General features: G+C 41.7%; 1 protein-coding gene across 2 annotated transcripts in view; it reads right to left on the reverse strand.

Moving 5' to 3' along the window:
* Positions 1–2055: 2055 nt before the first annotated feature.
* Positions 2056–26589, reverse strand: part of LOC102221936 (protein jagged-1-like) — a 55822-nt gene continuing 31288 nt past the window's right edge. Inside the window, exons 3-14 of one of the 2 annotated variants that reach the window (XM_023351807.1) lie at positions 23065–23122; positions 16533–16781; positions 15331–15391; positions 14272–14402; positions 12587–12706; positions 11300–11413; positions 6979–7092; positions 4914–5027; positions 4535–4581; positions 4174–4350; positions 3455–3605; positions 2056–3364 (exon numbers count right to left, since the gene is read on the reverse strand). In XM_023351807.1, the coding sequence (XP_023207575.1) occupies positions 2898–3364; positions 3455–3605; positions 4174–4350; positions 4535–4581; positions 4914–5027; positions 6979–7092; positions 11300–11413; positions 12587–12706; positions 14272–14402; positions 15331–15391; positions 16533–16781; positions 23065–23122 (1803 nt within the window). In that variant the 3' untranslated portion in view covers positions 2056–2897. The remainder of the gene's footprint in view (positions 3365–3454; positions 3606–4173; positions 4351–4534; positions 4582–4913; positions 5028–6978; positions 7093–11299; positions 11414–12586; positions 12707–14271; positions 14403–15330; positions 15392–16532; positions 16782–23064; positions 23123–26589) is intronic. The other variant, XM_023351808.1, reaches the window with a different exon arrangement.

The following is a 26589-nucleotide window of genomic DNA, read 5'->3' on the forward strand; positions in this document are numbered from 1 at the left end:
CCGCCTGCTCATGCTTACAAATTTATAGTCTTGCCCAATAAACAGTGATAATAAAGGCCAGGCTGAAGTTGAACTATATTTATGCATCTATCTAAAATAAATATTTCAAAATCTTATTATTTTTTTCGTGACCATTGAGATTATTGTACAATTTAAAAGAAGTGATGCAAAAAGAAGTTCTTCTCTATCAATTTCTTACAATTAGAAATTATTTCATCCTATTAGTAGTTGATGGTTTCTCTCAGAACTGCAAGAGCACCTTCTGTTTTGTATCCATGCATCAATACTGTTATTTAATGTTCACGTTAAATTCAAAAGGCCGACATATACAGTTGTTGTGATTTAAAAAAAAAAAAAAAAAAAAAAAAAGCATGAATGGGCGGTTTTTAAAAGTGCCTACTTGTGGCCACAAGATGTCTCTGTAAGACAGGATTTATAAAATCTCAAATCTGCATCTGCCTGAAAATATCACAACTGACGGATTTCTAATGAGCCCTGAAACCCATTCAGTAATGTTTTATTTGCGTCAAAGCTAGACAAACTAAATTATCCACGCTTTTTTCCTCTTTAATCATAACTGAACTTGTTGTTTTGCTTAAATGTGGCTTGCATTGAGAAGCAGTGGATTAGCTTTATTTGTTATAAGCATAGATAGGCTTACAGGAAACTCCTATACAAACTAGTTGGCTTGAAGGAGGAACGTATGAATTATTAGGAGACAATAAACAAAGCTTTGTGACTGGTAAAAACAAACAGAAATGTAAGCTTTAGCTGCATCCCTAGAGGTATGTGGTACAATATAGGCAGACAGTTAATGACACAAGGCATTATAGCAGCTCTTTAGATTCAGAGTCAGTACCCATGGTAAACTTTCTAATCTGCAGACTGGGCCTTGACATCCTGTGCTGCACAGCAGGTGAAGAGAAAATCTCGTACATATCATATCTTTACATCAGCGCGTGTGTGTAAACTCTTGTTTCCTACATTTCCTGCAGACCGGCACGGAGACAGGAAGCCTGTTTTCATTTCCAGCCCGCCGCTGTTTGCTCAGGATGGAGGTCACGTTTGTGACATTCATTTTGCCGTTGACAGTCGCTTTGCTCTGCCTCGACTATCAAGACCTTTCCTTTCACACACAGTCGTTTTGTATTCTGCAGTTAATCATTTCAGCAATATCTGATGGGCGATCAGATGAAACGCTGGTGTACATATATTTTGGTACTCCTGGTAAAGATGGATGGAACCTTTCATATAAATACCTGATTACAGCAGCACAGACTGAAAGTTTTGGGAACAGGCAGTACTTTCATTCATGAGGGGAGGGGGGGAAATGAGTTAAAATTATTTTTTTCAATAAGATGCCCACAGTTAATACTATGTATAACAAACATTTCTGCCAACAAGACAGCTTAGAGAAAGAGAGATGATTCACCAGCAGCCATCTTTGCTAAAAATCATTCTTTAACATCAGATTATACTGGTGCTGCAACAAAAGATGGATTCATTAGAAAGCTCTTTACACATCAGCATCAGGGTAGGGCACTGATAAATGAGCCGGCACTGTACATGCTGTATATTGCACACATCTATGCAAGGAGTCATTTCACACCCAAAGCATGTCTGAATGGAAGAATGCAGGTGGGACAGAGAAACTGCAAGGTGAAGGAGGTTATTAAAAGTGGATGAGCAGAAGTACCTGGGGTAAATCGGCAAAAAAAAAAAAAAAAATGCTGCTGGAGTGGAGGGAAAGGGAAAGACCTCAGAAACGGGAGTAGAAAGACTGATATGCAGACGGTTGAGGAGGGTGAATGCAAAGAGATGACCTACTGTGGCGACCGCTAAAAGATGCAGTTGCAAAAAAAAAACAAACAAAAAAAACAGAAGTTCCCCGAAGATAGTGATAACTTTATATGACTCTGCTGTCATAATTTATTCCTTCCCTGGACTTGTTAATATCACTAGCTGCACTTTATTCTCTTTTCAAACGTCAGTGATGCACAGGTCGTGGGAGTGAAAATTCCCAGTTCCGAATAAGACGTAAAACAAAAGTTGGTAAATGCACTTTTATTACAATCCACGTGTGCTCATCATCCCGAACGGAAAGTGAAAAGGGACAAACGGAGCAAAGTAATACAGTGATACTTTCATACTGAACCACAGTACAAAAACAGCGTCAATATGTACAATATATTTATGTACAAAAACAGCTTCTCTTTTTTTTTGCACGCCAATATGAATAAGAAAACATACATCTTTTACAGAGACAAAACAGGCAACGGTGTGTGTTTTTTTTAAAAAAAAACATGAGGCTTTAAAGCCTTTTCTTCAGGAGCAGAAACTCCCCTTTTTGATGAGTAGATCAACTTTATTTTATTCTGTTTAAGTAATATGTTTCTGACCTTTTCTCCACCACATACACTCATAATTTACACTCTTTCATTCACTGACAGGCACGCTCACAAACACTCAACAACCCAAATGTCACCAAGTGCGAAACATCCATTGATTCAGAAATGGAAACGACGTTCTGGACGCCCGTCAGATGGCGCATCAGAACACGATAAAGGGCTCTCCTGTATGAAATGCAGGCACTCAAAGGCGGGTTTTTAAATGTTCAGATTTCAGTCAAAAGTTGCAATAAAAAGTAAAAAAAAACAGCTTTTTTTTGCCACCAAATGATGCCCAAAGATGCCACTGTATAAAAGACTTCTGATCTTCCGTTTTAGCAGCATTTCTTCCTCAAGAATCAGCTGAGAGCCATGAAGGTCAAAGGTCTCTGCAGTCTGCATAATGGCCATGCTGGACTCGTTGCAAATAACGGGACAAAGGTCCTGTCGTCAACAACAACAACAACAAAAAAAAGTGCTACGAACTCAAAACAGAAGTCCAGGACAGCGTCAAACCTCCAGCTCCTGATTGTCTGTGCAGTGGAAACGATTCAGCTTCTCTCGTTCTCGGTTTGAAATGTCCAGCTTGGGGGCGTGGGCCGGCTTTAGAGCCGGGGAGGGGTGCGAAGGAGCCGGGGAGGGTGGCAGGGTGAGTTCAATCTCCTCGCAGCAACGTGACACGGGGGCTTGGGCTGGAGGGTGAGGGTGAGGGTGAAGGTGGGGCGCTGTGTTGGTGGCGGCGGCGGGGGGCTGCGAGGGTCCAGGCGGGCGGTCCACGTTTCTGATCAGGTTGACAAACTCCCTCTGGTTGTTGATGCCTTCCTCCTGCGGGACGGACTGCTGCTTTTTCCTCTTCCGATGCAGGTAGGAGAAGACGACGGTGCAGACCACGCAGCCACAGATGGTCACCAGAGCCAGGATTCCCACTAGGATCATGTAGAGGCTGAGGCCGCCGTGGGTCGTGTCGGACATGGCGCCTTCGAGGAGAGGGCAGAGGTCAGAGCGAGCTAAACGTCTAAATGTCTTCCTGGCAGACGAAGACAAAAAAACAACAACATGCGTCTCACCTTGACAATCCTGTTCAACACAAGGATTTCTGAGGCTCACACACTCGTTGCCATGATAACCGTCCGGACAAGCGCACATGAATCTTCCCTCCGAGCTGTGACACTGCACCCCCTGCTGGCAGGGGTTAGGATTGCAAGGATCAAATGCTATCTGAAACGAGATCATTTGAAGCAGCAGTTTAAGGCCTGCACAGTTTATATAGAGGTTCAACAGAATAGTTATATATAAATAAACAATAATGGATTTATGTGAGTATATCTGAGAAGATCCAAATAAATGTTTTAAATGTCCAAGTAAGATTTTGAACCCATATACAGAGTAAAACAAATCTGTAAAGGTGTTTTGTTATCATTCTACCAAATAGAAAGAGAAGCTTAGACAAATCCAAAATGATTATGAAATGATTCCCCATGGTAAGTGAAAATAAAATATCTAAAAAAGACCTTTTACTACCACCTAACATCTCTATTATATATCTATTACACATTTAACACTAGCAGTACTAGGGTTTTCGACCTCTTCCCTAACCCTAACCCTACCCTAACCCTTTACTAAAATTATTGATTTTTAATGAAAATATGTTTAATTTTTGCCTGTTTTTAGCATCTTCTCCCCATGTCTTCCTTAGCAAATCCTTATTAGTCTCTTCTCTGTTTGCATACTTGGCATTAACCAGTCTGTGATGATTTATTTTCTTATTCTTGGTTAGTTTTCCAACCTCGCAGGAGTTCCCCGAATATCCCAGAGGGCAGTCGCAGGTGGCCGTCTCTCCCTCCGTCGCCACGCACTGTCCTCCGTGCAGACACGGGTTGCTGTCACAGGGACCCAAACCATTTTGGCAATATTTCCCAGTGAAACCAGTGGGACACACACATGTGGATCCTGACACCAGGTCCTACATGGGAGGATATACATGTTTCATTTGACAAGGATTTCACAGGAAAGATGCGAGAGGGAAAGAAGGGACATGTCATAGATTTGACCCAAGCATTAACACACATGCAGGTAGTATTTCAGGTATTTTTTTTTCATGTTGTAAACAAGTAAAGATTGATGACAAAAAAGGCCAGGACTCTTACCTCACAATGGCCACCATTCAAACACAAATCCTGACAGCTGCTGTTCCCTAGACATAGAAAACACAATATTTTAATAAAATGAAACAACACAACGGCATTATTGGTATTTCTGCTTCATAAGCCTGGCAGGAATTACATCCATCAAATGAAAGGACAAAAAGGAGCTTTACTGTTTGTGTTTGTCAGGGATATTCTGTGAGAACGATTTTGCTGGAGTAAAACGATCTCCTGTCCATAGAAACTCGCTGCTGCAGCTGAGCTGCTCTTTAAAGCCTCATCGTGTTTCACTACCTGCCACAAGACAATCACTTCTCTTTTCTCTTCCAACCAACTTCCTTTCCTTTTGTGTTTGCTTTTTCTTCTCCTCTTCTGTACTCACGGATGTCGCAGTTCGGCCCCGTCCATCCAGGCAGGCAGTCGCACAGGTAGCTGCCGATCAGGTTGCGACAAGAGCGGGCGTGGACGCACGTACTCGTTTCACATTCATTGGCATCTAAAAGTGCAACGCAGCCGAGGAGAAGGACAAAGATTACGTCAGAATAACCCACACCGATTAACAACAAAATGTTATTTTTCTTTAAATGCTTAACCAACTTTGTCATGCTGCAAATGCAAACTCAAATGTCAAAAAAAAGAGAGCCAAAGAAAAAAATAAATAAATAAAAACTATGAGAAAGTCTAGAGAAAGTTTGATAACATTATCTGGCTCTTGGGAAGCAAAACCGGAGAAATTAAATTAAGGGATTAAAACCATTTCACAACACTATTTGTTTTAAGGGGAGTAGAAATAAAAAAAAAATCAAACTAATAAACTAAATCATCGTAATCTAATTGCTAAAAAATAAATACATAAATAAAATACAAAAATCCTTAATAAATTCTATCTTACTTTTTAAATGTTCCTAGTAGACAGAGCGCTTTGGTCAGACATTTTTCTTAGAAATCAACAGTAAAAACAAGTCAACGGCATTTTTGATCCTCTTCCAGCCTCACATGTTATCATTAAATGCTCCTAAAGCTGGGAACCCCGAGGGTCCCTGACAGCACCGAGAGAGTTAAATAAAAAATCTAGCTTGTTAGTTAAAGACAAATGTACTGTCTATGTCAGACAGTAAATATAGACTCAGCTCTGTCAGTGAGTTTAAATGTTTAAAGGAGTCTATTATCAGAAAATGATGTAGGGCAGAAATCATCTGATGAAGCATAGAGAGTAAATACTTTTACGACTGAGGCTCTCCTGATGTTCTGCATCTCTGTCTGTCTGCAGACGTGAGGCTGTGGGCTCCTGATCTGTGATGTGGAACTATGAGGGATTATGAAGTGTCAGCGTGACATATCACTGTAACACCGAGGAGCAGGAGTGGCTGTCATCCTGAAATATGTTTCAGTTTTCACTCCACAGCCCTGGAGCCTCTGATTGTAAACACAAAGTGTGTGCTTCAGCTTTTTTCTGTGTGAAAACTCGTACCGCGGCAAAGCAGCCATACACTCTGCTCGTGAAAATGACGAGTGAACCCAAAGGGACATGATGGTGCATTTAGAGAGAGAGGACTAATCCTCAGTCGGCGAGGTTTAATGTGAGCATTAAGATGCTGCTAGCTTCTCCTGCTCTTTTTTAATTTGAGCATGAAATTTTTAATTTGAGCATTAAATTCACATTTTCCCTCAAATTAGAGATGATCACACACTACTACTTGTGTAGTAGTTTAGATGTCATAGAGGTTGTTTTTTTTTTTGGTTTTGTTTTTTTGGTTGATTTGTGCTGCTGAGAGATTTTCTTTTATTTTATGAAGACATGAGGGGCATCTAAACTAAAGAAAATCCATAAAAGGGACTATTTGTTTCTTGAATGGGTCACAACTGTACTTTGCTTTTGATTTAAGACATGTAAAAAAACCAAAAAATAAAACATAACAGCTGCCTTTGCCGGGGCTCTCAAGAGGTTTCTGTCCCTGGTTAAAAAGGGCATTAAAAATAAATGAATTTTACAGCTTGATTTTATTTCATTTGATGCAGGTGTCAAGTGTTTCTCAACACACAGTTCATAAATTTCCCAAAGGCGTTTGCAGAATGAACTGTACACGGTCCTCCTCTAGACTGCTACATTTGTGGGGAAAACTTTACACAAACCAACACGTCACAAGAACTGCATGTCAAAACCTCTGAACAGGGAAGTAAATATTTGTTTGTGAATGAAAAGAGAATTATTACCAAAGAGCTTAGTCATTACAACAAAATAAATAAATAAATAACATTTTCTTTTGGCGCTTACTTGATCATTTCAGCACTGATGGCGTTAATAAATGACGGTTGATTATTGTGCTTTTACCCAGGACTTACAAACTCTGCTAGCATAGCGAGTAAATCAGCAAATAACTTATTCGACCATCTTAAGAGGACAAGCCGAACACAGCAGTGTCGCCACAAGAAAATGACCCACTGACCCAGCTGGCATGTCCTGCCGGTCCATCCTGGTGGACAGAGACATCGGAAACTCCCGGGAGCCTCCTGACAAGTCGCTCCACGTCCGCAGGGGTTACGATCACATTGCCGCACCGCTGGGAGGAGAAAGAGAGAACAATATTTTGGTCGTGAGCGTCTGGTCTGGATAAGGGGAATGTGAGTGTGAATATTCAGTAGGCATCGTGTGTGTTACTAAGATCATGTGATGCCACGATCATGCTGTGGTTGTGGCTGTTTTCAGTCTTTGCTCCTCTGAATGTTGTGCAAACAGCGATAAACAGAGTCCTCTTCAGCATGCTCATGACTGACACTTCAAACCTTTTGCCAGAGACGAAGGGGGGCAACGAGTGGGCTTAAATAATGCAAAAGAGGAGGCCTGTTTCCACTTATCTGGCAAGGAATCTAAACAAAGTGGAAACAAAGAGAGAAGCTAACCGAACATAACTTCTTTGTGTCGCAGTGGTATCCTAATTTTTCCCATGAATATACATCTCTGTGGTGTAGATCTGTCAGCCATAAGGTTTCTGTGTCTCATAACATGTTTTCCCAATTTACCTAACCTTACAGAGGAGCCATTTTCCATCGTCCTGACCCCTACTCTAATCCAAGCAACAATAATCCTACCGAGCAAGCAGCACTTCTTCTAAAACCAGCCCGAGATTTCATAACAAACAAAGAATCCTTTAATTAATATCGGTTATAAACATAAATCCTGGCCGAAAACGGAGCTGTGTTGAGGTTATGGTTTTAATTCCCTGCAAGCTTGACGATCCTGGCGTTGTGCATTCCCCGGAGTGCCCACCCCACCCGCCCCAGCCCCACAACAACAACAACACATACAGAGATAGTCGGCCTCCCTGACAGTTAATCATGCAAGCAGCAAACAACGGCAGCGAAAATAAACTATTTTTCTGTTTGTCCCTTTTTTTGTTTTGTAAAAATAAGCCTCTCAACGTGGCACACACACACACACACACACCCACACACACACACACACACACACACACACACACACACACACACACACACACACACACAACTTGCAGCACCGTTTATCCTGATGGAGGTGAAAGCAGGGAATGTGGAACGGTACACAAACAGCTGCAACAGACCGTAAACCATGTGATCGTATCTCACCTGCTGCAACACACAACATGAGTTCTCACCTGCTGCACAGACACGTCGGATCACACGGTCCAGCTCCAAACTGATCCACAAACACGCCTCAACCAAAGAGGCTATAAACGTCCTGAGTACATTCTATCATTAAAAACTGTTTTCTGACTAGTGTGTCTGAGCCTTGTTTTTCCGACAGGGTAATTACAAGGTGAGAACACTGCAATGCTGCGCTGCAATTAAAAGTGAAGATCTCTCACTGAAAAAAATTCTTGTAGACACAGATTTTCGTCTAACTGATGCCTCATTTGTTTTTGCTTTTAAGTGCTTTTAGAAATTGAGCAGGGTGCAGCGTACGCTCAACACTGGCACACTCGATTTGCATTCGACAAAAACTCGAATCTCCGGAGATAATCAGCACCACTAATTCAGTTGTCAGCTTTTTCCTGCCATGGCTGCGTGCGGATGCGTGGAGTGCCGTTTGGCTTTTGTTTTGTGAAAAACGCCAAGGATAAAACATTAATTTGGTAAACTTGTAAAGCATTACCTTCTCTGTTTTATCATTAAAATATTCACACCTGCTGTTTGAGCAGGGTGGCAACAAAGATCCAGTCCGGTAAAAGTACATTTAGCATGCTGAATATTCTATGTGATGGAAAATGTGAACATCCATCATAACCACCAATGTGGAAAGTCCATTTTGATATGCATGATATGCTCCAGGTATCTTTTTTGGTCAGCCTGTTGCAGAATCTGCCTACATTCCCTTTAAGTATGAGAGGTTTCTGCACCTCCACGACCAGTTCCAGGTACGGCATGGAAGAGCAAATTGCATTTTCATCACCTGATCAGCAGGATCCTTACAGAAGCCTGGCATCCTGGGCGTTAATTTTCATATGGTGCCACGCCTTTGGGCAAAATTCAATTAGTATGAAAAATAGGCAAAAAATGTTGGTTTTTAGTGGAGGCCCAGCAGTCTGAGTCTGTTCTTGTTTGGCTACATTCACACAGCAGGTCTTGATGCTAAAATGTTCTTGCTGACATCCAATGAGTCTTGATGTGAAAGCAGGGAATGTGGAGCATCCACAAAGCTCCCCGCAAGCACAGAAGAACGCTGACGTCACACCGCAGCGCACTGTTTACGGAAGTGTTAATGGATGGAGCCGTTTATGGATCGATTTTAAAGTTTATTCAGCAATGGGAGCCGACAGTATCGTCACAAGATCATAAGACGAAGGAAGCTAAGAAAAAGAGAGCACAACTCATAGAAATGGTCTTTGGTGGAGAACTGACACTAATTTATGTGGAGAAATCTGCTGGGATGCTGTCAGGGCCAAGAATGGTCTGACTGTGACGTGATGCGCCGCACTGACACGGACTCCTTCCTAAGTTTGTAATCGTAATTTTCAGTTATTGTTTCTGTCCTGATTTACCGTCTGGTGCAGAATTATGACGCACGTCCCTCGTATCAGTGACACAAAAGCCAGAGAAAATGCAAACATGAACGCTCAGACTCCAGACGCTTTGAAAACTCTCCGATATGCATCCAAATTAGCTCCACATATGTAAGTGGCACAGATCGGATATTTTTTGGGGGGGTGAAAAAATCCTATCTACGTTGCATGGGTGTAGATGTTGTTGTTCTTTTGGGAGGCACGGGGAGGTGGGATTGTTTGCCCCAGCTGCTTTGTGAGGTCCTTCCTGTTGCGGGGAGAGGGAGGGCAGAACGCCATGAACTCAGCAGCCGTGGTGCCAAAAGCATAGCAATAAACGACTTGCAGCGATGCCAGCCAAAAAGTAGGTTAGGTTGACATTAGGCCAGGCCTCCTTTGAATTATGTGATAAACAAGCCACGCTTGTTTTGCATGGAAGCACATCACGTATAAGCTGCCACTGCAGCTGCCAGGCTATGGGGTGTCTGTAATAATGGCAGCAAGAGTCAGGGAGCGCTAGTCCTCTATCACTAGTAAGTTGAATTGTTCTTAAAGAATCCCAGAAAACCTCTTCAAGACTCTGCAAAGAACATCTACATTCTGGCTCAATTTTAACGTTGAGTCCAGAGTGAAAGGGATCTTGGAAATAAACCTCTGTGACCCCGGTTTGTTCTGTGTCTAATGTGCGCCGAGAGAATAAACTCTCCAGATGTCTTGAAGCCGACTACTGAACATCATGTGGTATTTTGCTGCTGCTATGAGATCTATCTTTTATGATCAGCTGGTGTTCATAACCCTTCAAGTCAGATTGTCTGGTATAACACATTTTTCTAGTAAGAAAAAAAACTAACTTCAGGCTGCAGTGCTGCAGACTGATGAAGACGAATGCCAACAACAACATGTCATTCCTTTTCTAAACACGTGTGTATTTGTGAATTGTTGTTATGCTTAGCAGTGGTCTCCGGTTGCTCGCAGAGCAAACAAACTTTGATGAAATGATATTCGCTTGGCAGGCGCTTTGGTCCCGTTTCTGTTTTTCTCACGGACGCACATGAAAAACGGCAACCGGATGTTTTAGCACAAGCTCTCTCGCGCGTGAACAAAACCCGCCGAGGTGCATTTATTACTTGTCTGGTTGTGATCTGACACTAGGATAAATTTATTAAAAAGTGCACTCGATGCTCCGGATATTTTACTGTGACTGTGCGCTGTGATTCTGCGTTTGACGCAACTCAAGTGGTTTTTGTGCCAGTTTGTGGGAACGATTTCAGGATCCGTCTCTTCCTCGCTTTTCTCGACAATTTAAAATTTGGGCGAGGCAATATGGTGCTGCTTTTTGTGAAATATAATCCACCACATCAGACGGCTGGAGGCGGACAAAGTCCGGATATTTCTGGAAGGGAAGAAATCACACCTAGGAGCCACCTTTGATACCAAAGGATTAGACTTTAAACCCTCAATTTGATGCCAATAAGACCTTATAAAGCTCACAGTCCTGCTTCTGTTTTTCCAACTCAGCAGAGGTGCAGGTGATACACACCCACACACACATATACACACACACGCCCACGGCCAGATCACTGATTATTGTTGAGGCTGCTCCTGTTTAGGCTGATTTAACTTCCTCCACTGGATTGATTGGAGTCACTAAGTGGCTTTAATCCAATTACAACCAATCTCAGACAATCTTAAAGCTCCCTCCCCTTTCTCTCGCTCGGCTCAGGTTTCCCACGTGTGCGGAATCGACAATCACCGTCTGCACAGGTGTTTCCGGTCCAGCCTTCGGAGCAGACGCAGCTGAAGCCGTTGGGGTCTTCGACACAGGTGGCGCCGTTCGCACATGGCGACGACAGGCAGGCGTGCTCCACTGATGGGAGGGAAGACGCAAGAAGCAAAACTGAAAAATGGATCACCTTTGATTTCTATTTTCTTTCTTTTTTTTTTTTTTTTGCAGAAATTTGAATCGACGACTCCATCACATTCTTAAAGCCAGAAAAAGGCAAATTAAAAGAAGGAAAACTAAGTAGCAATCTGTCTTAGTTGGTTTACAAAGCAGTTCAGTTATTTAAAACACACAAAAAGAGCATTTAAAACACACCCTCTAGAAACTGACCACTACCATGAAGGGCTGCAGCGACCAATTATTTTAGTAATCAATTATTCAACTAATCAAATAAATTTTTTTTTATCATTTTGTAGATTTTTTATTTAACTATTTAAGCTTATTTAATACAGTACCAAAAATATTCAACAAATCAGAAGAATTTCTTTAATAAGAAAACAAACATTGTATTGCATAAAATGCAATGACATAGCAAAGGATGCACCTGCAGCTACAAAATTACTAAATAAATACTTAATCATTTTCTGCTTGATTTAGCATGACTCTGGATGCTTTGTTGACTATTTTTTAATTAACCAATTAATAATCGGATATCAAATAGGTGCTTAATAGAGAAATTTACAAAATATTAACTAGGTGAAGCTAAAACTGTGATCCTTGAGGAGTTCTGAGTACAACGTATTTACAGACAAAAGGATTTTTAATTTAAAATGCTAAATGTTTTTTTTTTATCTGTGGCTCCAGTTGGCGATTATTTGATTAGTAAATTAGTTGACTAATATTTCAATAATCGATTTATTCGATTAACTGTTTCAGCTTTACTATCGGTGGTTAAATGAGCGCAGGTTTCTCTCCACTAAAATTAGTTTTAACTATTTTTGCCTCAGGATGTTGAAACAAGCAGGATCTCGGCTTCTATGGAGGGAACCATCCGAAGATAGGAGATGAGGAAATTACCCTGTTCCTCACATGGATGGGTACGGCTAACAGAGTCAGCAGCCAGAGGACCAAGGCAGTTTTAAGTTTTGTATGTGAGCATAAAGTTTCTCAGGTAAGAAAATGTGTTATTTCGACATTGTTTTCACTTTTTACTTCTTATGTGTCCTCTGCCAGTTCAAAACAGAGGACTGTTTCAAAACTGTTTCAATACAGTTCAAAACAGGGGACTGTTTTGAACCGATGCACCGCGGCTCTCACCGATGTCACAGCTGCGTCCTCTGAAACCCTCCTGGCACTCGCACTGATACTCGTTTGGCTCTGTGTTGGTGCAGGTCCCGCCGTTTAGACAGGGCTGGTGTGTCCCACAGTAGTTAAGATCTGGAAACATGAAGAAATGTTTAAAAAATAATGTTTAATGTTTTAGCAAAACTCACAAAAAAAACCCCACTTATATTGAAATGTAGAGGCAATGAAAATGCAGATTGGTTTTCAGCCATGTTTCTTTAACATGGGTGCAGAAAATCTACGGTGAATCCAGGTCACTGTTGACTGTGCAGCAGATAGCTGCAGGGCCTGTTCTCTCTGCTCTGGAAAAAGAATAAAGCAAAACTTTCCCTGATCATCTTCTTTTCCCACAGTTCCTTTGTCTCTCCGTCGTCCTTTAAAGTGCCCGTCTGAATGAGCACAAACTGCTCAGGGCCACACCTAGCAAAGAGCGCCGCGCCATAATCGCTCTACCCAAGGCTATCACCTTTCCTCTCCACAATACTCCGTCCCCTGGGCACAAGCCGGACTCCAGCTCTTGCTCTGGGACAGAGGATCTAACTCTTCTACAGTCTGCAGGAAAACTTCAGGTGCTTTTCTTTTCTTTTATCTTGTTCGGGAATCCATAAGTCATGTGTAAAGAACCACGCCTGACAAGCTGACAGCACACACCACTTTCTCCGTCTCGCAGGCAGGCAGGGTTTTCCTTGGTCAACATGCAAAGCTCTGTGAAGCTCTTCATGTGCTCTGATGACGCCTGTTGAGTTCAGGCCTGGAGAGCCATGTTTGTAATGAATGCTTACAACAGATTTGTAAAAGTGCACAATGTTTACACTGATCTTTAAATGTCTTATTTTAGGTTTTCCTTGCAAGCAGCCAGAGGAGTAGCAAAAGAGAACAAAAGAGGTGTCAGGCTTAAAAACGAATCTACAGCAGATTAAACATTTCTGGAAGTCATAAAAAATGATGCAGGTGCTTAAGTCCTCTACCTGTGCTGTAGCTATGTTGCAGTTACCAAGTTCTGTGAATAAGGTATAAGTAAGTCTGAACTGGTTTATGAGTTTGACCTTATTTTTTTAGAGTGATAAAAAAATTTAATTCTTAATTATCCTCTGCTAATCTGAGGTCGGGTCGTGGAGGAACCGGCCTAAGAAGGGAGGCGCAGACTTCCCTCTCCTAATGACTGCGGAAGCAATCACTAGTTAACTTCCGCAATCATGATTGCTTCCGGGAGCAACTAGTGATTGATTTAGTTGCTCCCGCGATGTACTCCGTACTCTGTGTGTAAAGTTGAAAATGTCTGCACCAAGTAGTCCGGGGTGTGAACTGTAATTCACCACAAAGTCGTACAGGCTTCAGATTTTTCTGTTGTTTGAACAAAAACTTTTTTGTCAAATACAGAAAATATTCTGTTAATCCCTGATGCTATTATCAACATCTGTTAGCCATCGCCAATTTGGTGGATTGTTTTATCAACAGCAGGAAAAAGTGTCGATCTTCCATTCATGCAGAAGCAATTAGATGCACTGATTCTACTGCAGCACTGTGTTTTTATTGAAACAAAAAAAATATGCACGGGAATACTCAAATCCTTTCAAATTTCAATCTTCAGGGCCTCTTGACGCTCGGCTCTTGGCTCATCTCAGCACAAACCGTTGAAATATTTTTGCATTTCACACCTTTGTCACACAGCAGACCTCCCCAGTTGACGTCACACACACACTGCCAGGGCTCGGCGCAGCTCCCGTACACACAGCCGGGAAACGTCACACACTGATCACACAGAGAACCCGTCCAGCCGTAGTGACACCTACAACCAGGACAGACAGGCAGATTGCATCTCAGAATATCGTGTCTTAGAATATTATTAGTGAAGGAAAACTGAATACATGAATTTCAACTTAATCTGTATGAGATTCCTGCAGAGAAACAAACATTGTGTCTATTTTATTCTTCTAAACACAACCGGTGATATTTAATCTCTACAGCATTAAATATTTAAACCAACCCAAACATTTTAAGTTGTGCTTCCAAATTAACATATTTTATTTCAGCATTTTAAAAATGGTTTTAATCAACAATTATCTGGGATTTCTTGAATGTTTTACACTGTTTTATTAAGCTTCACATTATTTTTATGACCAGATTTTTAGTGCTGTTTATGTTTTAGAGCATATTAAAAAATATGTGGTGTCAGAAACAGAGGCACTCGGGGAAAATTAACACCAGAGCTCGGGAACACAGAGATAAACGAAACACAAGATGGAACAAAATAAACTCAAGGTTGACACAAATACGTTTTGCCATCTCTGTGCAGAGCTAAACTTGTTCCTGTGTTTTGTGCTTCTGATCAATTCACCGGAAAAAAAATTAGGACAAATTATGGGTTTTTTTCTTAACAACTGCTGGTGACAAACTGCATAAAGGTTGGTGTTTTTTGCTTTTTAATTCAGTTGTTTTGCGCAAACAATACTGCCTGAAACATTCAAGAGCTTTTTATCCTTTTATGCTTATGAAAAGTACGGCAGAGCAAAACAAAAAAGCAGGGGAAGTAAAAATAAACCCTTCAGAAAGTCTGGAGTACTACTGATCAAAAGCACAATAAAACATTTTAAGAAAGTCTGGTTGTTAGGCAATTATATGACATAAATGAGGGGAATTTATTAGTATTTTCATGGCAGAGATAGAGGAGAGTTGTTACCACAACACCAGTGTTGGTAGTTGTTTCAGAAACGTACTTGCATTCTCCAGGGACAGTGCAAGAACCATGAGTCTGATGGCATCCCTGCCTGCACACGGCTGCAAAACAAACACACAAAGAGAAACGATAACCTGACACTTCAGTGACATAAGCAACACAAAACAAGAAAAAATAAAATACATCTTCACTGGTTGTTTGATGAAAGGTGAGATCTATTCAGAGTCAACAAAGAGGTAAATAAATGTTATCACACTGAATTCTCACAGTCTGAAAACTCCCCTCACAGGCACTATAGGTTAACCTGGAGGTAACGGGGGGCCGAGGCTAATCTCTCCAACTTCCTGCTTCTGTGCGGTCCAATCAACGGCGTGCTGAGGAGGAAGTCAGGGCGAGTGAGACGGGGCGAGGTGGGCAGAGCTGCAGGATGTCCTCCAACTAGCTGCGTGTCCTTCCATAGTTTCCACTTTGGTTTCCTCCATTCACTCTTACCGTTGCAAAAAAACCTCCAAGAGGTCACAGAGACGGGTCGTCCGGCTGATGAGTCACGGCGAATGTCGTCCCACTGACGAATCAGAGTGAGGCGACCCCCACGGTGATATCAGCAGGACCAGTCATTCATAAAGCTATCATATAATTATTCAACATCAGCTTATGGCTGTGCATTTATCGTGTTGTTTGTCTTTTATCGTGATACATTACTTGGTTTGATAACGCTGTATCATGATTGTTGATTTTTCTATTTTCTCCACTCTTTGTTCAATGAGAGTAACAATAAATATTTAATTTGAAAATTGTATTAGATGCAGTTACTGTGTGCAGTTTAGTGACAAGTCACACTTCTTTTTATGACTGGCGTCGTAATGAAGCGTATTAAAAGTGGGAATGTTTTTCAAGAGCAATATTTGTGATTATGAAGTTGTGATTGCTCCGTCAGGCCACAGCTACCAAAAAAAAGTAATAAATATTGTTACTTTTGTTGTGATCACAATATTACCACAAAATATTTAGGGTGATTCAGTATGTATGTACTTACGTACCATATATACTTGCAAAAGTTAATAATAAGTTAACTTTTGCAGAGTTTCATTTTAAGTTCCAGGGCTTCTTATGTCAACATGAAACAGCAAAGCATTTCATTTCTCATGGAAAACCTTTGCGGAAAACATTTACACTTACAAACAAGAAAAGAGGAGAGAGACTGTTCACCCAATGTGAACTAAAACCCGACGGCGGCATTACCCTCTTTGCACTCCGGTCCTGTCCAGCCCTCCATGCAGACCTTGGAGCCACTCGGGTCGCAGCTGAAGTGGCCGAAGAAGTCGTCTCTGGCCCGGCAGAACTTGTTGCAGTACGGCCCGTAGTAATTGGAGTCGCAGCGGAAGCGGAGCCGATACTCCAAGCCGAGGATCCGTCCGTGGTGGCGGTACGTCTGCCACTGTTCACCCGGGTTCAGCATGGAGGAGAGGAGGACGCGCTCAATCAGCTGACCTGGAGGAGCGCAGGGGAGAACTTTATTCTGTAGTTTGGAAGGAAGTGAGAGGTGATCACTGACAAATGAATAAGGAAATGTGGGATATTTTTAATAATACAGAATAGAAACCCTTTATTTCCAATTCAGGTGCAACAGCAGCGTAGTGACATGCAGTCAAGGCATGTAGGTTCCCACAAAGACAAAATCTAAAAATATGTTTAAAAAGCAAAACTAAGAACAACAAACTGTACAATAAGAGGGGCAAATTATAGCATAAAATGCTGTGGAGTTACTAAAAAATAGCATATTTTGATCTACAAGAAAGTGCAGCTGAGTGGGGAAAAAAACCTTACAGACTGTGCGTGTGTATTTGTGCATTAAAAAACAGACTATTTACAGTAAATGAAACTGTGTAAACAACAGAGATGTGCAAATAGCAGCAGAAATGTTATTTGAAATGAGTAAATTTATGCAAATACCAGCAGGGATGTAAGAGATGTTTGAAGCTTGTAAGCTGATGATGTATTTTGAAAGCAAGGAAAGTGTCCCACAGTTCAACATGAAACTTATATTCCAGAAGCTTAGTGTTGATTTATCAATTTAAAAAATGTTCTGATGTTTGCTTGGGATCATTGAACAGCTGGAGCATCCAATCCAAGTTCAAACCACCAAAACATTTAATCAAAGATAACTGGATTTAACATTTAACAGCAAACCAGGAGCACCAGTGTCATCGTCCACAGTGATGTGAAAAATTTACAGACACGTAGTGCTATTTCATAGCATAATCAAGTAACTATATTGCTTTCAGTGCTAGATATGTCATACAAGGCTCCGGTAAAAAGACCCCTTAAAATGATCGTTGTCTCTCATTTTACTTTTTATAAGTTTATGTTTCAGTAAAATGAGCTTTGCTCTTTTATTCTATGAACTGCTGACAACATGTGTCTGAAATTCAGAGCAAATATTATGTATTTATTTGCAGAAAATGAGAAATGCTCAAAAATAAAAGAGATGCAGTGCTTTCAGACCTCAAATAATGCAAAGAAAACAAGTTAATATTCATTTAGAAACAACAATGTTAATGTTTTAACTCAGGAAGAGTGCAGAGTCAATATTTCGTGGAATAAAATGAGGTTTTCAGTGGAGTTCAGTGCAATGCACTCTTCATTTAACCAGAGTTGTGTCTACATATGACATAAAATAAAATTTACTTCCTAATTTAATGCCTTAAAATTGGCAGGAAATAATGTAAGATGAATCAATTTTACATAATACCTCCCCTTTAAGTAAAAAAAAAAAACATGTTCTCATCTTTTTGGAGAATCATCTATTAATTTCCTACCATCAGACTTCCTACCAACCATCAGACTAAGGAAGCTTCGACAGTGTGGATATTATGAGTTGAATAATAAAACATTTCCAGCATGAGTCCCATTTGACACAGAGGCCGACGATGAGAGAACCGGACAAGCCCCTGGGCAACGGCTGCCCCCCAGGAGGGGCTTTCCCAGAGGTGCCATTATTCCCCAACTCCGGCATAATGCTCCCTGACAGGGCGTAAACACACAAGAGAGGTGCGAATATGTGTCTCAATGTACGGTACAAGTGTGCATTTAGGAGCTAGAAGGGAGGATGTGGAGAAAGTCATGCAGAATAGGAAGCAGAGAAGTTAGAGGAAAGTAGAGTGAGTCTTTGTGCATGACTCATTTTGACAGCCAGAGGCAAAAAGAGCCAGAGACTCAGCGCAGCAGCTATTAGCACACACACCCACCCCAACACACACACACACACCCCCACACACACATGTTTGCGTGGCTATATTTGTGGGGACTTTCCACTGACTTGAATTCATTTCTACAGCCTAAATCTAACCCCTATCTTAACCCTATCAAAACTCAATTCACACCTTAGTCCAAAATTTAACCCCTGACCCAAACACAGCGCTTCTCCTTGTGGGGACCAGGCTTCGGTCCCCACAACGTAGTATGTGTCAGAAAAATGGTCCCCACAAGGTATTAAAAACATACACGCACACACACTGCCTGATGGAGAGATGAGATCACTGTGGTTTGACACAGAGGAATGAAAACACACACACACTGGTTTCACTGTGTGGGTGTGTGTTTAAAAGTAAAAGAGACATGTTCGGATTTAACCTTCTGACCCACATGCAGAATCAACAAGTCCAAGTAATGAATAGGTTTTATTTTCTTTCAAAGGAACAAACAATTGACAGGTTTCCTTGACGTTTCTGGGAGTGGTTAGTGTTGCGCAATCCGCGGCGCTTTCGAATGGATTTGGTGAAGCGTGGGAGAGAGGTGCCCAGGGGTCCTGTGTGGAGAGTGGTGATGGTGCTTCCTGAGGCGAGTGCGAGGTAGGTGGTGACCGAGAACCAGAGGTCTGATTGAGCGGAGTGGAGATGGTGGGAACAGTGGAGCAGGCAGGCAGGTCCTTACTGGTGGGGTCCACAGGAGGAGAAAATGGTTGAACTGATTCCTCTAGAAAGATCCAGTGACAAATCCTAAGGGAGCAAACACAGAGACTATGAGCTTCAGGTAGGTACTCAAGAGACTGATCAAAAAGCTTAAAATAGCCTGACAACGAGAGGTGGCCAGAGTGACTACCAGCAGACGTTAATCATCCAGCACTGAGTGAAGGTTCTGCTGCTCCTTTATCCCCAGCACTCTGATGAGGCAGAGGAGCTCCACCTGTGAAGGCTGCCCAGGCTCTCCACCAAGATCCTCGCTGGAAGAGATGTGTTACTCGCACTCACACATGCACACAGGAACCCTGACAAAAAGAGGAAAGCGTGGACACTGAGCCAAAAAGGCCTGCAGTCAAATATGAGGGCCCAACACCACAAACACTCATCAATCAGCCGCAGTCCACCTTCGGTTTTAAGTTATTTTATAAACCGGGCGTGTCAAAGGGTTAATTTGATCATTATTACTTCTCCGCCACGAGAGAATTAGAAATAACATCATTAGGATCCGACACAGCGGGGCAGGATTTTCTTCGTGAGGTGGTTAGATCAGGTTGATTAATAACAAACCTGGTTCCTGTAGACAGGGATGTTAAACACAGCAGGTTGAAGAAGCGATAACCTTTAGTGGAAGTCAAACTTTACAAAAAGATAAAAAAACATGATAACAGAGCACGTCTGCAGGTATTAAAAACCTCCTCGGAGCTTTACGAATCGTTTTGCCCTCGGAAATGTCGGAGAATACCCGCAGGAGAGAAAGCACCCGCTTCCGCTCGTTATTCCAGATCACCTGCCGGCAAATCAATACACCCAAGGAAGCAGACAGGATCAGACGGATATTGTTTAGTCCCACTCTTTATTCGATGTATGGGGCCAATTCGTGCGAGGGCTTTCTATTCAGCCTCATTACTATTACCCTCACACGGGCGAGGCAGTCGGCCTAAATGTGTCTGCTGAACGCTATAGACAAGCTGATCCAACTTAGAAAACTTCCAATATTGGATTTCAGTTTTTCTCCACAGCTTTGAGCTCGGCGTCGGTGCTGCTTGAATGTAGCAGGAAGCCTGCACCAAACAGGCAAACACAACCAAGACATAATGCTAGCAAAAAAAATCTAATTTGATGCCATTGAAGCAAACTGATAACTTCAAATGACCAGGAAACGTCTGTGTGACCTTTGCCAATGAATTCTTATTGAGAGTGAATTGATATTTTTGCTTGACGGATATTTGTGTTTAATAAATGCCAAGTCGATGCTCGCTAATGCTCATTCGATCAATGCAGTCGATCGTCAGGCAAGACGACAAGTAGGAAAGCAAGGAACTTAAGCGATAAAGATACATACTTGCTATAAATAAATGACGTATACCAAAACATCGAAAGGGGCATATTGTTAACTTAATATTAAATTGCAAAGAATTTGTGTAATCCAACATTTAATTTGACAATTTGTTTTATTATTCAGTGATGGGGGGGAAACTTGTTTTGTTGCAAAAGAGCAACATTTATCAGCACCCCTCTAGATTTCCTAAAAAATGAACATAAATGAAGAATTGGTTTTATTCTCGACATTATACTTAGTTCATTACAATGTTTGTGAACTTTTCTTAGCATTTTATAATTTTCTATTTTTCTTGACACAGATAGCCACTCTTCAAAATGGAAAAGACGAGAAAACTTGCAATTTAAATCACCTGCATGTGTGACGATTTTCAGAAATCCAGAAAAAAAAGCTGCTCCTCTAAACTCATCCACAGCTACAGTCAGAGCAACTCTTAAAAACCGTTTTAAGAACCTGGATCTATGAAAACGAGGCTGGACGAGGATCTGCGTTTATCTTGTCTCTACATACAGTGAGCAGGAAGAAAATCTGCACAGCTCAATGTGTGAGAACTGGAGCAAAAATTGTCATTATTAAGAATGCAATACCTGTAAAAAACACTAGTTATGGACCAACACCATGAAGAATTTCTCCAAGTAAATGTAGGGATACACCAATATGAACATTTGAGCCGATATCCGATATTAATACTGCTGTTATGGCCGGTAACCAATATTTAACGATATTTTATAGATTGACCGTTAAAAAAAAGCGACCACACTCCTTCACCACTGTTTCTCTGCTTCGGTTGAACTTCCCACAGTCCTTTGCTGCATCACTCTCACCAAACAAATACCACATGACCAGCCCTCCTCCACTCAAGAGACAAACGGCAACGAGACGTTAAATCCTGTTCACTCCTCTACCTTAAATGCTTTGATGAGATATTTGAAAATATGGAGACAAAATATCTGTTGCTTTCTAGAAAAATCTGAAGCATCAGAAACATCCGTTTTGTGTCAAATAATACCACAAGGTACTAATAAGACTTGGTTTGATGTCACATCAGTGGCATACATTTCACTGAAGTATGACGCTTGGACTTAAACAGGACCAAAAAAAGTCCTGATTCGAAATAAAAAAGCTGCGAATAAAAGTTTAAACTTAATTTAAACGTCTGCTACGACCTTCCCTGCTCATTCCACACTAAAGCTACGTCTTATCCAACGTAACCTCAGTGAAAGTCAGACAGTGAGAACTGGGAACATCATATTGTTTCCGCGGCGCATTTCAGAAGCTCCAGTCCCGTTTCTGTAATCCTCCCTGATTGGAAGCAGGACCCGATAACTCTGTTCAGACCGCTACCGGATGCCTCCGTTTGAGCAGAGCTAAGCTGCTGGCCTACTCCGCAGCTTTAGCCACAATGTGAGAGGTAGTCAGAGGCTCAGGTGGAAATGGAAGATAATGCAAACAGATGTAAGCTTAGCGCCGGAGGGCCGAGAGGAAGACAGATGCAGGAGAACCGGTGAGACACAGAGAACAAGTCGGGCAGAGTTCCCAGTTTTTCATTATTCCAGTCTCCGCTCAGTCCGGACGGCAGTTGCCCCTCTTTCCCAGATGAGGGGGGCGGAAAATGAGGACTGCGGCATGAAAGGAATGGGGAAGATGCAGGAGCATCTGTCTGCTCATCTCTGTGTTTTGCGTTTTATAGCAGGCGGCTCACAGTTCCCCGCTGAGGAGCTTTTCCACATCTTGAGGAGAGTTCAGAAAAAGGAGACGAGCAGGAAATGAAAGGGTGAGGGTAGAGTTGTCTGATCACAGACATTAAGACACAAAGGATGTTTTCACATTGTTTCTTCATGTCAAACCGCACAGCCTGGTAAACAAGCACTTGTGCTGTTTGCTCTAAGCTAAACTAAGGAGCTGCAGCTTTCTTGGACTCGAAGGAGAGAAAGTGACGAAGGTTTTAGTGCTGTTTACATAAATTAAGAGACAGTGCAAAATCCTTAAAGACGCTGATTTAAAAAACACTGAACGCACATTTGGTTGTTAAAGCGTTTTAGGACTGAGAAACTTGAAAACATTCATAAAACGACAAAATCTGGGTACAAACTGTGCCTTTTAATAAGGCCCTTTGGCCTCCTTGTGGATGCGGTTTGACACAAGTGATGCCAAATAGTAACCCTGATGCTAAGCACTCAAAAAGCTAATCAAGCCCACAAAAACCTAATGATGAAGGCATGTAGTTTTGCTGAGGCTTTGGACCACAAGTAATGTTCAAAACAGTACTGGTTTCACTTATATCGCACCAAATTACAATGAATGCCCCTTTGGCCTTTACAAGACAAACAGGCAGAGGACGTCCAAATTCACCTCTGATCAATTGGATTCAACAGAGACCAGTCTCAGTCAGCGACTGCAAACGCATCGATCGGACGAGTCCCCCGCATGCTGTCAAATTCAGAAGGTGGTAAAAACAAGAGCTCGTCCTTACCTGGTTCCGTCGTGTCGTTGTCGTGGTCCAGAGCCTCCAACACCAGAGAAAAAGATTTCTGGAAGAAGACAAATAAAAAAAAAAGAGAGACGGTGTATTTTAAGTGTCGGGTTATCCTCTCTTGTTTTTGCAGTTTTGTTGCTTTTGTACCTGATTCACACTGAAGCCTTAACTCTCCGTTCAAACTGGAGATTTTTTTTCTACTTTCATAGAAAGTTCTGGTCTAGTAAAAGTTTGCGGGTATAAAAGCAGGTAAAAACTTGATATCAGGCGCAAACCTGATGTACTGCGCAGCATAATGAGGCCCGCTAAATTTAGGTTGTCTGCTGATCATCAAAAAGAGCAAAATACTGGGAGGAGGAGGCTATGCAGATGTAACGACTTACCTCCCACAATGCAATTTACCGAACGTGAACCAGATTGTTGCATCTGTTTTAGACCTGAGGAGTTTAATGCAGCAGTTTAGAGCTTTTGGTTTTGATTGATCGGTAAATGTTTTTACTGTTGATTTGTATCATACTTTAAATGAATTGTATTATTATTACTGTTACTGCCATACGTCAAGCATGCTGACTTTCTACTTCTTTCTTTTATGGCCGCTCTGTCCAACACTCTCCATTATGACAGCCAGTGACTCACGCAAAATCCTCATTTAAATATGGAGGTCTGTAATCTGTTGAGCAGTCGAACTTTGTAGATTGCGTGCCCAATTTCTGCACATATAGCTCTTTTTTTTTTTGCGCAACTTATTTGGAAATCTTTGTAGAGCAGGCCTTATATCTTTAATGAGACCACCACCACATTTCAGTGGGAGCAGACTACAGACCTGAATTGAAGCCTCCATATTGGTCCGATTGTCTACCTACAAAACATGACAGGAGCAGAAATTACCATTTTTATTTTTATTTTTATGTAGCTCAACTTTTACAAAAAATTACACACTAGCATCGCCACGGAACGCTTTTAAAGCTTTGCATAGAGTCCCGGTTTGCTAGGTCTCTCAGATGCTCTCTAACAACATTTCTTCTGACTTGATCCACCTCACCTTATGAAATCAAATTGGAGTCGGGTGACATTTGTCTTTTTCTTCAATGTGCTATGAACTGATGAAGTTTCAAAACTGTCATTTTTATCAGCTGCACTCTCAGCTTCGGTGTTCTCACTTCATTTCTCAGGCCTTTTCACACTTTCCTCAATGTTTAACATCAAGATAAATATCGCAATCATGAGTTACAAGCCTGAAGACAACTGAGGAGGAAATAGTTAAAAATGTATTCATGTATTTCATGGGTTTAAGGCGGTAAGGTTTTCAAGTTCCACATTTCCATTGTGCGTCTGTAACATAACGGCAAGCAGCAAGCGTTATTCATGAAGCAACTCCTGACCTGGAGCATAAAAATAAGAAAAAAATACCCTTCTCGGTTTAACAGATTTTTTTTCCCATGTGCCTTCCTTTAATCCCAGGCTTCAATGCAGTGTGCAGGTCAAACTGGATCAATATCAGGTTGTTGCATTTATAGCTCCAGCAGTCCATTTTTTCCCCCTTCTCCAAACATTTCTATTAAACGTAAGCATTTGCAGTGGAGATAGATTCAGCCGACGGGTTTGCGGTCGCCGACGGCTCGGGCGTACGCCAGACGTCCTGAAATGATGACATTGAGCTCACTGAGATATCTCACTCCTGAGAGATAAGGGGGCGACTTTTTACTCGCGACTTCCTCCTTTCGGATGCATTCTTTCATCGTATACATCAGCAATGAATAATTCAGACCAACACTTTCCACTACAACTCCGTCTCTCTCCCCATTTCTCGTATTCCCTTCATCCACCCACCAGTCCCTCCCTCTGTGAATCACACCAGCGCCTGTCATGCAAATAGCTCTGGCATGTGCGTTGTGTTTAAGGTTCGTCTAAAAGGCTACACGGATGTGTAGTCACGTCTTTGTTTAGAAAGCGCACAGCCCACAGGCATCGGGTGGAAGTGGGAGGAAGAAACCGCTCAGAAGGAGGTGACAGGTGCAGGAGCTACGGGAGATGTGAAGTGAGGTACAGATGGGGGAGGAAGAGGAGCGGCCATGAAGATAAAGGGTTGGAATGAAGGTTCAAAATGTTGGAGGGCTGAAAATTATATGGCAAAAACTCTGAGTCAGGGCTTTGTTTCAAGTGGAATTTGCTGCAACAGATGAGGAGATGGGAGGAGAAGGTGAGCTGAGGGACAGGGAAGACAGAAGAAGGCTATAAAGGATCAGAGAAATATTGCAGTCCCAGAGTGACAATTTGTAAGATTCCTGCAGGCTAATCATAAAGACAGAAAACAAAGAACTTTGCAGGAGATAAAACAAAAGGATTTGAGACACTAGATTAAGGCGAAATACAAAAAAAAAAAAGAAAAACTGCTGAGGTGATTATAAAAATCATGGAAGGAAATAGGAAGAACACCCACACACAGAGAAATCATGGAGATAATGAGCTGTACGGGGCGGCAAAGGGCTCAAAGCCAGTTCATTAAAACTGGCAGAGAGCACAGATACCAGCTGGAGTCGTTCCGCTTTGGCTTAAAACTCTGAACCAAAGAAATTCATTATTTACATCCACGCTGCGGGATTAAACGGCTCACTATCAACACACTGATTCTGTTTGGAATAAATTTAATTTGAGCTAAATACAACAGGGGATACAACACTACATTATGAGCCAAAGTCCTGGAGACTCATGTCTTATTAGCTACATGGAGGCAAAGTAAACGCATGCTGGGTGTGTGGTGTGCATCCCAATATTATCATCGCATAGTGGTGGCAGCATCATGCCATGGGTGTGCTCGACTCCGGCAGCATGGATTGCGCGCATTTCTTGCACAAGTTGCAAAAGTTTGCCCTCGTATTTATACTCCCTGCCCCTTTTTTTGGTCTTCTTCTTGTCATATTCTATTTACAGTTTGCCTAACTGTTTGTGACCTAATATGTGCCGTAATTTCATTCTGCAGTGCATCTCAGATGTTCAAGGGCAACAAAGAAAATCTGAAATCAAGGTTAGTTCATTACTAAAACTAGCTTAAAAGGTTTACTGAGGAAACCCAGCAGGTCATGGCTTGGAGCATTCCCTCCTCCTTCATGATGGACGGTTCCTTAAATTGTATCAGCAGTCCTTCAGGTTATAGGCTATGTAGCAGAAAGGAATATTTTTATTCAATCATTAAATGTTTTAGAGAAGAACTGGAATCTATGGTGCACTGACTGCAGATTTAGACAATGTTTGATAAAAAAAAAATACAAAAATCAAGAAACAGCAGAAATTTGTCTGGGAAAATTGTTAAGTGAGGCTGCTGCTGCGACTGATCTGAAAATTTTCTCTTTTTCCGAGTATTCAGCTCTCTGCTGTTTCTTCTCCCTCTTCTCAACGTCTGACTCTAGTAATATTGCTGCTCTATTATGTAGTTGGACTGATATCTGTCTGACTTGATTCTCCTGCAGCAGCAAATTGTGCAGTTTAGCGTTTTCCACAAGTCTCAGTCGAGATTTAAAATGC

Source organism: Xiphophorus maculatus, chromosome 18 (assembly GCF_002775205.1).
Source record: "Xiphophorus maculatus strain JP 163 A chromosome 18, X_maculatus-5.0-male, whole genome shotgun sequence".
In the NCBI taxonomy this organism is placed as follows: Eukaryota; Metazoa; Chordata; class Actinopteri; order Cyprinodontiformes; family Poeciliidae; genus Xiphophorus; species Xiphophorus maculatus.